This window comes from Centruroides vittatus, unplaced genomic scaffold (genome assembly GCF_030686945.1).
Source record: "Centruroides vittatus isolate TY-2023 unplaced genomic scaffold, ASM3068694v2 contig_3036, whole genome shotgun sequence".
NCBI classification, from domain to species: Eukaryota; Metazoa; Arthropoda; class Arachnida; order Scorpiones; family Buthidae; genus Centruroides; species Centruroides vittatus.
In genome coordinates, this window is record NW_027121948.1 from 34,115 (window position 1) to 48,740 (window position 14,626).

The window sequence follows — 14,626 nt, forward strand, 5'->3', positions numbered from 1 at the left end:
CTTTCTAGCTGCGAGAGGCAGCGTCTCCACAGAGGTTGGCACCTGCGATCCACGCGCACACCTCGCCTTCCATGTGTCGGTCGCATTGTCTCATGGCGTCGGAAATCACGAGAAACATATCCTTGGTTATGACACATTTAACACATTTTTTAACACATTTAATACACATTTAACACGGTAATTACAATTGGCCAAATTTTCCTACTCGTTAAATTACAAAAAAAGGATAAAATTGTACAAACTTTAAATAAACCCGGACACCTTTAGAAAACTTAACAATAAGCAACATCCATCTACATCAAACGAAAATCGAAATTCACATTATTCCTCATATTTCCAGAACGGCAGTGGGGTGCCATGACATTTGATGATAGGGAAGCTGTGTTTCTGTAAGAAGCCGACTTCCAGGGACAATCAGTTAATTGCACGTCAGTAATGGTCTAGGGTCCATTCGTACGTGGGTGGTGGCTGTAGAGACAAAGACGACAAGTATCTGACAAAAACCGTTTATTTTAACATAAAATAAACATACACTATGTACAAAATCGTTTGCTTCAGGACAATCAGCCGTTCGGACGTCCCGAGCGTCGATGTGGTTCTTCGATGGTCGATCGAAAGTGGCCGCGACACAGTGGCGTTGATAAGTCTGTAAGGCACGGGGAGGGATTATATCAATCTCAGTTCTTTCTTTCATCCATTTTGATTGGTCGTTCTCCCTCAATCACGCTTCTCGAGTGGTTGGTCCCTCGTTACTAAACGTAACGAGACTCTTACCTGGAGAGTGAGAAAAGTCAAAATCGAAAATGAATTCGATCTTCCACCGATCATAGGACGACTTCCTTCCGCGATTTATGGTTTCTGCCTGGCAGTTTGATATAAGCAATGGGTGTCCGACTACAAACGACTTTCACCTATGTTTTTTTAAACTAATAAATTTTTCTCTAAATTAACCGTTTTTTTCGCGTCATTCGTGACGGGTCAGACCTGTCCGGTACATGACATTTACTTAATTTAAAAGATTAAAACACGCTTGGAAAAATTGCTAATAATTTTAATATTATGAAAAACATCTAAAAGTTATAAAAATTCTAAAGATTTTATGTCTGAAAATCTGTCAATATAATTATAATTTTTTTTTAATTATACTGTAATTAAATATAACTTTGCAAAAAAACGTACATAAAAATAACATTGGATACTCTTTACTTTTTAAATCTTAAACAATTCAGCTCCCTGCCAGTGGCTAAGGGATAGATTCTTTGGAAGCGTTACACGTGTGTAGTTTCCATCAGCTAAACCGGCTGAGGTTGGTGCTCCGTAAAGCGCATGCGCCAATGCCCTCTGGCTGTTTTACACCATTCAGGTTATTCTCGCCGTGAAAGCTGTCTCGGGAGCGCTTCCATTCCACTACTGACATTCGAATATACAATAGCAATCTTACCGTTTTTTTCACATGTATAGAAATTTGTAATAAGATAGATAATGTAGTTATAATAAAATATTAATTTTAATTAATTCAAAGTACGTTAAAATATGAAAATTTAAATTTTAGAAAATACAAGTTTCATTTCTAAACACGTATGCCGCCGAGATTACCGGAAGCGCCGCCATATTTCGCTACCATAAGTAACATTAACCGAAGAATAAAAGTCAGTTTAAATAAAACTCTGAATATAAAAAGTTTCAGTAGGCTAATTCTCTCTTACATTGACAAATTAATACAATCTTGAATAGCCATTCCTCGTTTATTAACGACCGTTGTCCAGCTCGGGAATCCTCTTTCATAGTCTCAGTCACGCACTGGCAGTGGTTCAGCATTTATTACAAGAAGCGTTGGCAATATCCAAGACTTCATATTTTTTTGTAAATTTATACTGTATTCTGCCCGTCATAGAGTAAGATGTCGGCGAGAAGAAAGAGCACGACTTCAACCGGAAGAAGGCGAAGAACGGAATCTGTGGCGACAGAATTCGACGAATGACAACATCCGGAGAAAGAAGAAGAGAAAAGAATAGAAGTATAAATGAAGGTCACTGTAAAGACAGATTTGGCTTGCGTCAGATTTTCCATCGAAAGTTATTTATTGCTACAGAAACGCCAGTTTCGCTGAATTAGAGAATATTACTTCCATTTCTTTTTTTTTCTGTACACAAAGTATTGACTAATTATTGAATTTCACTCATAGCTTTGTGCCTAATTTACAGCTTTATTATCTAATTATTACAGATTTTAAAATGTAGTTCGTAATCACGATTTCTTACGAAAGCACAGTATATTGATAGTATACAAAATTGATTTTATAGAAACAATTATCAAATAATAACAATTTATCACAACTTATTCACTAAAGCCATGAAACTCGAAGCCTTTGAATTGTATCAATTACAGAATTCGCCTAGGAAAAACATTGTAATAAACCACTTCGTCTTCAATAGTCTTTGGCTCTTTCTGAATATTGCCCTTTCTGCGACAATAAACAATGGAAACAACAATAACCACACCTAATAACATTAGAGAAGTAAGAACAGCCACCGCGATTTTCCATCCAAAAACACTGTTAACTTCGTCTGAACACACTCATTTTGTACAAGTAGAATTTACTGACGACGTAGAATTATTTTCTAGAATATCTAAACATCCATCATTGGAAACAATTTCGGTGAAAGATACAGAAGAGGAATTTTTTCTGCAGTAAACATCGGTGAAATCAGGAATTTTCTGTTGGTTTCTAAGCACCAGTCTTTAATAAAAAGCGAATGGCAACGGCAATTCCAATTGTTTCTAGATAAGTGAAGTTTAAATTCCGGAGAAACGTCGACCAGATTCATTAATCCGGAAGGTAATTGGGTTAACCGGTTTCCGTCCAACCACAGGTACTTGAGGTTTGGCAAAAGAACATGATCAGAAATATAAATTATTACATTATTACTCAGACGCAGATGGGTGACGTTTTTCCACGTCAAACAATCGACATCTGACAAACCTTTAATATAATTATTACTCAAATCGACAATCGTCGCATTCCGGACAAGAAAATCTGGAATTCTGTCGATTCCCTTTCCGGAACAGTTCACTATCACGTGATTATGTTCTGCGAAACATTCGCAATTCATCGGACAATAATTTCCTATTACTACGAACGATGTATTATCGAGCAAATTTCTTTTTTCTCCGTAACATTCCGTGTTCTCTATATTTGGAAACATTCTCTTGGCCACTTTTATATTTGATTTAAAAGCAGAAACGAACTGCTGCAGTTCATAGTTACAAGTAATTTTATTATACCGTAAATCATAAGTCGGCATTTGAAATCCATATTTCCACTCATCTATGTAAATTGTTTTGATTGTACAATTAAAAAGATCAATTTTCATGCGATTTGGTGTGTAAATTGGCAACTTTACAGTTTCAAAATAATTATTTGAGAAATCGACTAGACTCAAGTTGTATTCTGTCCAATTTATCACAGGCCATTGTGTCAAACCTGCATTATTTAAGTTCACATAGTCTAAACGCTTGCTGCTACCAAAAGGACGCTTACCAGTAAGTTTAGTTAATTTGTTGTTGGATAGACCGAGAAGAATTAATCTAGTTAAAGGGAGGAAGATGTTTTCGTGTAAAAATGTCAGGCGATTTTTTGACAAATCGAGATTTTGCAATGACGACAAATTCTGAAAAATATCTTCGGGAAGATTTTCTAACCGGTTACCTTTCAAGTTCAACAATTGCAGTTCAGAAAGTCCATTAAAAATTCCTGTTGGAAGTATCCAGATTTTATTAAACGAACAGGAAAACTTTGTCAGCTGCTTGTTATTTTTCAGAAGGTTTTGCGGAAGATGTTCAATATTGTTGTCATTTAAAAAGACTTTTTTCAAATTAATTAAGTCAAAAAATACATCTTCTTCGAGTGAAGAAAAGGAACAACTCGATGCAGAAATTTCAGTCAAGTTGTGCAGTTTCTTAAAGAATCCGGACGGAATTTCTGATAATTCTCGGTTCCCAGTAATATAAAATGTCCTTAAATTAGAAATACCTTTCAACATGTCACTAGATAAATCCCTTACCTGATTCCAACCTAAATCCAAATATTCCAATCGGGTGAGATTTCTAAAGACAAGTGGATGTATCGATTCAATGTTATTGTAACTTAAGTCCAGTTTTGTCAAATTGTGAAGATTATAAAATAGATCTTCGGGTAAAACTTTTAACTTGCCATACGTGACGTATAATTCGGAAAGATTAATTAACTCTCGGAAAGGTTTGTTCGGAAATAAAGTGAAGTTATACCATTCAATTTTCAATAAAGTCAGCGACGGAACATTCAGAAATGTTACATTTAGAAGATCGTTGTTTCGTATTTCGACAGATTGCAGAGAGGACATGTTATTAAACGAGGCGCTGTCAAAGATTCTTTTATAGAAGAATGTGTACCATATATTAATGCGTTCGATTGCATACCCGAAAGTGAATATTTCAAATTCAATCCCCGACAGAAAACAATCAGTAAATGTTATTTTTTGTACATTTCTAACGTCCAAACATCGCATCAGACGAGAGTCAATCGTTTCCTCGCCGCATTTGATTAATAAGGATTGATCGAATATTTTAACAGAGGAAAAGTTCTTTGATTCGTAGCAGCTGTCTGCCGATGACGAGCAAGGAACATTTTCCCAATGTTTCCAAAACTCTTGACAGCAATTTACCATTAGAAATAGGAATTGCAAGAAAACAACCCACCTCATTTCGTCTAAGGACAGTTCCAATTCATTCGACACACGAATCTGTGGTGAGTATGTGGAAAAATAGCCAACAAAAGTACAGAACTCAGAAATCGTAATTTATCAAGCAGCTACTATAGACACTTTGTTGCCAGTGTTTGACAACACGATAAAAACTGACGTCGGCGATTTCCATTTCTACAGAAATATTACGCAAACAACTTTTAATTTTCTCTTTTTTTTCCTCGTGCAGTTGTCGGAAAAATATCACGTTAAGGTTAAATGAGTAACCTAGTTTGATATTTCGCAAGAATGGCTGCAGGTTTGTTATTTGCTTCGTTTAAAAGAATTATTATTGTACATGAAGACTTTTACAACGTCATTGCCGTATTTTCGTCAATGGGCTAAATAGAAGAAACTGTATAACGTAGGAAATTTATAAGGATAATCATTAAAGATAAGTTAAATCGTTTTAATTCCTTTGTCTTTGCGAGATTAATCGCTCGTGTTCCTCTACAGGCTACATCGAATGTGTTTTATGTGACAAAAAGGAATGTTTCTTCCTGACGTCGATTATAATATTAATTCAAGAATTTTCCAGGTGAATACGAAATAAATATGACATTTCTTGATTTTATGTTCGTTTGTTCGAAGGGTAATGAACTTCAATAAAGGGAAATCGGAATGAATAATCATTACTTTCATTTCTAACGGTGATCACTTCATCTGTCGTTCGCATTTAAATAATTGAATAAATAATTTATCCTCCTTCTGTCACGATTTATTGGTCATGTTTAAATATCGATCATGTCGGTTACTTCTCACTGTGTCGATTGACTTAATGTCATAAATCACCATATATAAAACTTTAATAAATTTCACCCAATCAGAAAATTCGAAATTACATCATTTTATGAAAGGGGAATTTGTGAAATTACGTCGTTGGCCTTACGTTACGACACGAGACACGAGACTAGCGGAGAAACTGGTTCGTTCTGTAGCTATGACGTAATCTACACGCTATTTAAGGAATGACAATTCTTTGACTGTTTAAAATCGAAATGTTTATAAAAGTACTTTTATGCTTTATATTTATTCACGGTATAATGTTAGAATGTCCGTAAATTACGTGCGCGTGTTTCTTGACATTTTTACTTACCCTCTCCCCGTAGTATAGAAGAGTGTTCCGCAACCTTTTTCTACTTGCGGCACACCCATGACTCAACACGGCAGACCAAAATGTTATTCCTCTCAAAAACGTATGATATGATACCTTTAATATAATTATGTAATGTCACTAACCCAGGGGTGAGCAACCTTTTTACTCAACGGGCCAATTTAAATTTTAAAATTTTTTGGCGGGCCGCACATAAAGTAACACTTATTAATAATTTACAAAACTTTATTTATAATAAATATTAGAATGAAAATATAAAATTTAAAAAAAAGTAAAGATTTCATATATAAATTTTAATGCAAAATAAAAACAAACAAGGAAAGAACAGAAAAAGGAATTTACTTGAAATTTTTAATGAGAAATTTGTCGCTGTTTTTTCGATACAAGCTGATCAATATCAGCCGGAATTGATAAGGTAAGCTACACGTACGCAGCTTTCTAATCGCGCATCACTCAGTCTCGATCGGTGGTCATTTTTGATTAATTTCGTGGTTGAAAATAATTGTTCGCAAACATACGTACTTCCGAACAGAGACATCAGTTGCTTTGCATTTTTCGTCAAAAGCAGAAATTTCTCAGGGCTCACGTAAGATTTATAAAAATTTTCGATGTTTACTGAGAAAAATACGTTTTTTAAATCGGTATTATTCTGCGTGTCGATCACTTCCATTTGAAAGTCTTCGAGAACTGTATCCGCATCGATATTAAATGGCGAGGAAAACATTTTCGTGGAAACCGCCGTCTTCTCAGCTTTGAACATTTGGAATCGTAATTGAAATTCGTTGATTAAAATGTGTATATATTGTGCGTATTTTTCAGAAGTAGTAACGTTTTCTTTTTCTAAATGTGGAAAGTGAGACACGTTATTCTGCAAAAGATGCTATTTCCACAATTTTAATTCGCGCTCAAAGCCCCGAATTTTATCATACAAATTGTGAATAAACTGTCCTTTTCTTCGAAGTTCCACATTAAGATCATCGAGATGCCGAGTCGTGTCGATAAGAAACCCAAAATCGCACATCCATTTTTATTACCAAAATGAGGAAAGGCATATCCCTTCGTATCCAAGAACAATTGTATTTCGCTTTTTAAGTTGTATACTCGTTTTAGCATTGCACCTCTACTAAGCCAACGTACTTGGGTATTAAAAACCACGTCGCCATATTCAGTTTCTAAATCTTTCGGGAATTCTTTAAATTCACAGTGATTTAACGCGCGCGACTTTATAAAATTGATTAGTTTAATTATTGGTACCGTGACATTTGGCAAACTCAATCGTTTCGCGCACAAATTTTCCTGGTGAATTATGCAGTGGTTAACGAATATTTCCCTTCCTGCGACCTTCTTAATGTCTTGAAATAGCCTTCCCGATACTCCTACCTCCGTGCTCGACATTGCTCGTGCTCCATCTGTCGACATACCAATAATCTTTTCTAATGAAATTGAAAAATTTTCCAACACAGACTTTAGTTCGTCGTACAGGTCTTTGCCGGCTGTAGTCCCTCGCATTGGAATCGGTGAACGCAATTCTTCGGTAATATTAAATTTGGTGTCAATACCAAGTAAAAATATAGCCAGTTGTGCCGTATCGCTAATATCGCAACTCTCATCGAGTGCCAAAGAACAGTATTCGAATTTTGCAATGCGTTCACGAAGCGTCGTTGCTATGTTCTCGGACAAGTCTTCAATTCTCCTTGCAATGGTGAACCTTGATAAACTAATGTTTGAAATAATATTTATTTCATCAGGAAATGCTATTTCTGCAACAGCAGTCAGACATTCTTTTATCCTCTCTCCATCCGCAAAGGGTTCCATTTTTTTTGCCCGTATTTGACTGACAACATAATAAGAAATTAACCGATTGCCCCTGGAAGTCGGCTTCTTACAGAAACACAGCTTTCCTATCATTAAATGTCGCGGCACGGCGCTTACGTTCATTTTGACTTTTAAGGTTAGACGAAATGTCTCAATGACAGAAACTTCGGGACAATATAAGAGTGGAAGTGAAAAGAAAAAATAAATTCCATCACTGAAAAACTATTGGAATTTATTATCAGATTAAATTTATTTTTAGTTTTAAATATTTATAAATTATTTTCCAGAGTTTATTTTGTACATTTATTAACTTGATTAAATGCTTTAAACATTACAAATGGCTGGAGTTTCATTCACACAAGAAATCATTTCTGATCCTTTTGATTAATTTTTTGCTGTCGTCTTTACTTATCAAATAAGGGTATTTTGCCTTTCTCTATAGTTTTAGAAAAAAGTAACAATAATGCAATTTAACATTAATCTTAGATTGTTCCTGTTATTACAACGGAGATAAACGAGGAAATTAAAAACTGTATACGTCATAAGTTATCGTGCTGTGAACGTAGCAACAGTAGAGATAGCAAATATTAGGAGCTCTTAATTCTGTTTTATTGCTGATTTCTTTCTGAGGATCTTACTTCTGAGATTCGTCTGTCGATGTAATTACAAGACTCGTTGGACGAAATGAGTTGGTTGTCTTTTTGCAATTCCTATTTATAGTTGTTAATTCCTGTCAAGAGTTTTGGCAACATTGGGAAAGTGTTTCTTGTACTTCATGGGCAGATAGCTGCCATATATCAAAGAACTTTTCCTCTGTTGAAGTATTCAACCAGTCTATCCATCAAATGTCGATTGCGTGACGTGGAAAAATGTCACCCATCTACGTCTCAGTAATAATTTAATAAGTAATATTTCTGATTATATTCTTTTTCCAAACCTCAAATACCTCTGGTTGTTTGAAAACCGGTTAACCGAATTACCTTTCGGTTTAATGAACCTGATCGACGTTTCTCCGGAATTGAAGATTGACTAATCCAGAAACAATTGGGCTTGCCATTGTTATAAGTAATTTACTAAAGACTGGTTGCTTAGAAACCGGCAGAAGATTGCAGATTTCTCCAATATTTACAGCGGAAGAAACTCTTCTTCTGTGTCTTTCACCGAAATTGTTTCTAATGATGAATTTCAGAAATAAATTTGGCATCTTCAGTAAATGATTCTTCTTCCAACGAAGATTGACTGGATGAAGGTAATTCTGTTTCGGAATGGATAATCGCAGTCTCTGTTCTTACTTTGCTAATGTTATTAATTGTGATTATTGTTGTTTCCTTTGTTTATTGTCGCAGAAAAGAAAATGTCGAGAAAGTGTCCAACACTAACAAAGAAGTGATTTCTTAAAATGTTCACACCTGACAAAGTTTGTAATTTGGATAATTAAAATGTCCAGTGTTTGATCGAATTAACGAATATTTTTTTTGTAAATCGTTATTATTTTGTATTTCATTTTATTAAAATTAACTTTTTATATTGTACCAAATGTCAATTTTGTATACGTTTATGCCCATTTTCACTACGAATTATGTTATAAACTGCATCATTACTGCATAATAAAGCAGTAAATTAAGCGTAAATCAATATTGTAGTTCTATAGTTAAACAATATTTTCTGAATATTAAATTCGGAAGTGAAAGGAACATTCTCCCATTCAGAAAAATTATCATTAAATTTGTAATTTTTACGAAAGATCGAAGACCTTTCTGTGGTTTTCTGTAGCATTAAATTGACTCGAAAAACATGATTTGCAATGCTTACATTTTAATATTTTCTATTTTATATAATATCCACGTTTCCGAAACAAAGGATAAAATGGGCACAAAAAAGAACCATTTTTCTTCGAATTACTTCGTTTCCTTTCCGCCACGGTCCCTTCTTTCTATCGAACTAGCGGTATGGTGAAATTAGAATTGGAAAATCCAAAATACTAGGTTATCGGCCTGCACAAAATATGATTTAAGTGGTTTTCCAGGCTGCCGAGTTTAATTGTTTGATCGGTCTTTTCAGAAATTTGATTGGTTGTCAGATGACCGTTTGATATCCGGCTGTGAATGCAACAGTTTCTTACAGGTAACATTCTTGGAGGGAGAGAAAAAAATTATATGTGAAAAAATTTAAGACATCGCATTTTCAATTGGTGGATATTTGACCAATGAAATTATGCCACTTCGTACCATTTGAGTATGGCGATAAACGTGACAATGGTAGGCTAAAATATCAAACTCTTTATATGATTTTTGTTTTAATATTTATATTATAGTGTGTGATTTATATAACTACCAAGGTTATCTTACGTAAGGGTTTATTAACCGAGTGACCAATCTAACACACGTTAAAAATTTTTTATTCCTCTACTGTACACGATTTACAGAATTTTGAAAGTGTGTTAGATTAGACACTCGGGGTGATAAACTCTTACGTAAGATAACCTTTATAAATATATAAATACTATAATATAATATACTAGAAGGGTTAGATGTACGAAATTATCTAATAATCTTAATCTTTGCTGTTGTTATTTTTTTCCGAGCAACGTCTGGCTCATCTGCTAGTATTAAACATAAATAACTGACGTTAACGGTGACGACGATCGTCACTGTTGTTCTGATTGGTAAGACAATACTCTCTATTTGATTGATAAGATTTCTACTGTTGCTAAGACTGACGTGCCAGCTCGTTTGTCTAAATTTAATAACTTTTTCAAATTATAATTATTTTCTTCTTACATTTCTTTCACTGTATATATTTACTATTTTCATACTACAGTTTGTGTTTTCTTTGTTTTCGTATCTCTATCCACGTTTATAACTTAATTAAAGGCATCCCTCACTTAACGACCGTCTTCGGTTCCTGCGATTCGATGGTTAAGCCAATCGCTCGATAAACCAGGAATTTAAGTGTTTAATTTATTGTTGGTAAAGAATGGTCTAAAGGAAACTCCAACTCGATAAGATTGCTTCAATTTCCATCTCTTACGTGTTATAAAACCAAGAATATAATAAGCAAACAGCATAAAAGTGTTGTACGAAAAGAATAAAAGTTTATACGTACAGCTATTTCTCTCTTACGATCATAGTGAAAACAGAACAGCAATGTTTTCTTATAGAGTTAAAACACATAAAGTTCCAGTCGCGCATGGAACTTTGGTAGATATAAAAGGTTATATCTTTTATAATTTAGAACTTATTTTAAAAGAAAAACTAAACAGTCTCGTTAAATCCCCTTACAGCCTACAGAGCACCGACTGCTTTACAGTGGCGTGCCGTGACATTTGATGATAGGGAAGCCGTGTTTGTGTAAGAAGCCGACTTACAGGGGCAATCAATTAATTGTGCATCAGGGCCCGTTCGTATTCGTTTGTTCGATAAGCCAGTAAAAACCGTATACTTCTTTAAATGTATTTTTAATAGATTATCCGACGTACTTAATAAATAACAGAGGTAATTATATCGAACTTTCATATTAGATTCAATAAATTCCCTACGCCCTCTAAATGCCAATTCTTGCTTTGAGAAAAAACATATAACATCTATTAATCGTAATTATCTTGTTATAATTTTCAATATTTATTTTATATTGTCTAGCAATGTTAAATTCTATTCTATTTTGATTTCCAAATTGCTTCAATTTTACGAAAGAATCGTCATTCGTCATAAATTTTATCGTCAAAATGTCAAAATTTTTTGTCGACGTATTTATATTTAATTTAGGCATCGGTCTTTCTCTTTTAATAATGTTTTCTTTTTCATTATATGGTCTCGAGTCAAAACTTTTTTAAAATAAATTTTTGAATCACTAGCCACGATATAAGGGCTAAAATTAAAATTATAAAAAAAACTTACTTGGTAAAACAAAATGTGTGACGAATATACGTACCTAGTACAAAAAAATTCTTCAATTGTATGAATATACTTTTAATGAAACTTATAATTAAATATAACTTTGTGAAGAAACGTACATAAAAATAACAAAATATTCTTTACTTTTTAAATCTTAAAACAATCCACTTAGTGAAATAGTTCCCTACGAGTGGCTAATGAATGGAATCAGAGACGTCCTGGTCAGTGGCGTAGCGAACATAACTGGCGCCCGGGGCACGACACTTTATTGGCGCCCCCTCCCCCTTCCAGAAACACGTATAGTTTGTCTTGGAGACCGTTTGGGCACCCCTCTGCGAGTGGCGCCCGGAGCATGATACACCCCCTTGCACCCCCCTCGCTACGCTACTGGTCCTGGTAGGTGTGCGGCGCGTGCATGCACCAGGTTGCCAAATCCCGAGGGTGCCGACCGATACCGGTCAATGTCAAATGCCTCTTTTGTCGCGTCATTAGTATATCTCAAAGGACGCCACAGGGCTGTTGTAAATTTTAAACGTTTCTCACCATAGCTGTAAAAATCTAAATATGTTAAAGTTAATAGTCATTTGTTTTCTAACTAATTCGTTTTAATACCAGGTGTACACGGAAATCAGTTTCCCACTGTACTGAGCTAGTGATTGGTTCGGTTGAGCTTTTGTTTAAGTAAAATTCTGGCTCTTTCGGCAGGGTTTTATTTATGTCCCCATTCCCTAATCTCTTAATTACTTGACCACTTTGTTGTAGACGAAACCAGTTACTTTGTACTCGAATATCTGTAGTCTTGGGAAAACATTGGAAAGACAAATTTTTATGACAACGGATATATAAATCGTAAATTTAAAGAAAATAAATTCTAGAGCTTTTTTGTACCTTGTACGTCTCGTTCATTAAATTTGGTTGTAAATGATGCTGCCAAAGTAACAGTTAATTTTTTAACATTATGCAAGAATTGTACACGTTTTTCCTGCATTCCCTTACAGCTGGGACATACTATAATCGTAATATCATCGGTTTAACATTGAAATTCGTAAGTAATATAAGATGAGAGAGCAGAATAAACGCGGAATAAATATATCAAATATTTTAATGGATTTTTTTTAAAACTCCTGTCAACTATACAGAACTATCGTAAAAACATGCCAGTAAACTCCTATCGGTTGGGTTAAGTTATAAATCTAGTCTAGGGTGAGCAACCGTTTTTATAACATGGGCCAGAATAAATTTTACGTTTTTTCCGCGGGCCGTAGTAGTCAATTGACGCCTTTCTTGTGACTCGTAATTTTTTTAGTCTGCAAATACGAAATAAATAAATAAAAAGTTAATTACTACATTTATTTCTCTTATCGTTTTCGAAAATTACAAAGAATTGGAAAAATAACTATTAATTAGTTATTTTTCTAATTTAATAATCTATTAAAGATCTCGCGGGCCGGATAGAAACTTTTCGCCAGCCGTAGCTGGCCCGCGGGCCGGGGTTGCCCGCCGTTGATCTAGTCTACTCGTGATCCACGTAATCGGGCGAGGGAGGCCGAATATCTAGCAGGCAGGCGGCTAAACAGCCCACAACCGGTCCGGGATATAAAATTAGAAGCTTTATGTGTGAAGCATCCACCAGCTAAACCGAGTGAGGTTGGTGCTCTGTAAAGCGCATGCGCCAATGCCTATAATCTGGCTGCTTGGAAGTTGACAGGCAGGTGGCTAACAGCCCACAACCGCTCCGGGATATAAAGCTGTACTCTTTACGAGTGTGTCGCTTCTTCCAGCTAAACCGGGTGAGGTTGGTGCACTGTAAACCGCATGCGCTAATGCCTATATAATCTGGCTGATTGGAGACTGACCCGGTTTCGACATTCCTTCCGCCACCGAATTATTCGAATATACAATAGCAATCTTATCGTTTTTTTTTCACATGTAGTATAGAAATTTGTAAAAGATACGTAATGCAGTTATAATAAAATATTAATTTTAATTAATTCAAAGTACGTTAAAATATGAAAATTTATGTTTTATAAAATTCAAGGGAAGGTCATTGGAAGGTAGAATCGGCGCTTCCATCGCTTCCAATGATGGCACGCCACTGCTGCTTTATACAAAAACTAAAAATTGTACAGTTCAAGCTCACCTATAGGATTGCTTCCTTGGACGTAGGCAGTATGTATCCGTCCATTAAACGAAAGACGAATTTAGAAACACTAAAAACTCAAAACTGTCAGCAATGGATAATAGATATGGTATCTCTTGTATTGGAGAATAATTATTTTGTCAGCCAAAAAAGATTCTATACACAATATGATGGTATTTTCATGGGTTCAGTAATAGGCCTAATCCTTGCAGAATTAATACAGACCACAAGGTTGTTAGCATCAAGAGAATAAGATAAAACAATTTTTTTTAAATTTAAAAACCCTGTTGTACCATTGACTGCGTCATACACTTTACTCACCTATATAAAAAAGAATACTTTTTACATGTACTTGGATAAAATTACGCAACGTATTACATATGATATCGATAAATCCAATGACATCGAAGACATCATAAAACCGGACTTAATGAACGGTTATAGCAAGTGCATGATTAGTAACTGGATTAATAATAAAAAAGTCAATACACACAAACAACCAGTAGACAAAACAGCTTATAAATTTTTTAAAATCCCTTACGTAATGAATATTTTTGAAAGAATTAAAAATAAATTAACTAATTATAGTATTATTTTGATACCCGAACATCACAGCAGCTTACATAAGGAAATAAAAGTACGTAACAGCGAGACTAACATATGGGACCGAAAAACGTTATCTACAGATTAAAATGCCACAGTTCCACACCTAAATTTTACATCGGGGAAACTAGTAGGGAATTAAAAGTTCGTTTTAAAAAACATGTCTCTGCCATAGAGTACAATAATAAAGTAAGGCCAATCATAGTGCTCACAAGTCAACAACAAGTGACTGAGATACAAATGAAAAGTTTTCCGTGTCTGAATTTTAATTTGGCCTTGA

General features: G+C 34.7%; 1 protein-coding gene across 1 annotated transcript in view; it reads right to left on the reverse strand.

Annotated features, from left to right (window-relative positions):
• Positions 1–2,630: 2,630 nt before the first annotated feature.
• Positions 2,631–14,626, reverse strand: part of LOC136972838 (uncharacterized) — a 55,512-nt gene continuing 43,516 nt past the window's right edge. The window contains exon 3 of the mRNA XM_067267474.1: positions 2,631–4,831. Within this exon, the coding sequence (XP_067123575.1) occupies positions 2,631–4,831 (2,201 nt within the window). The remainder of the gene's footprint in view (positions 4,832–14,626) is intronic.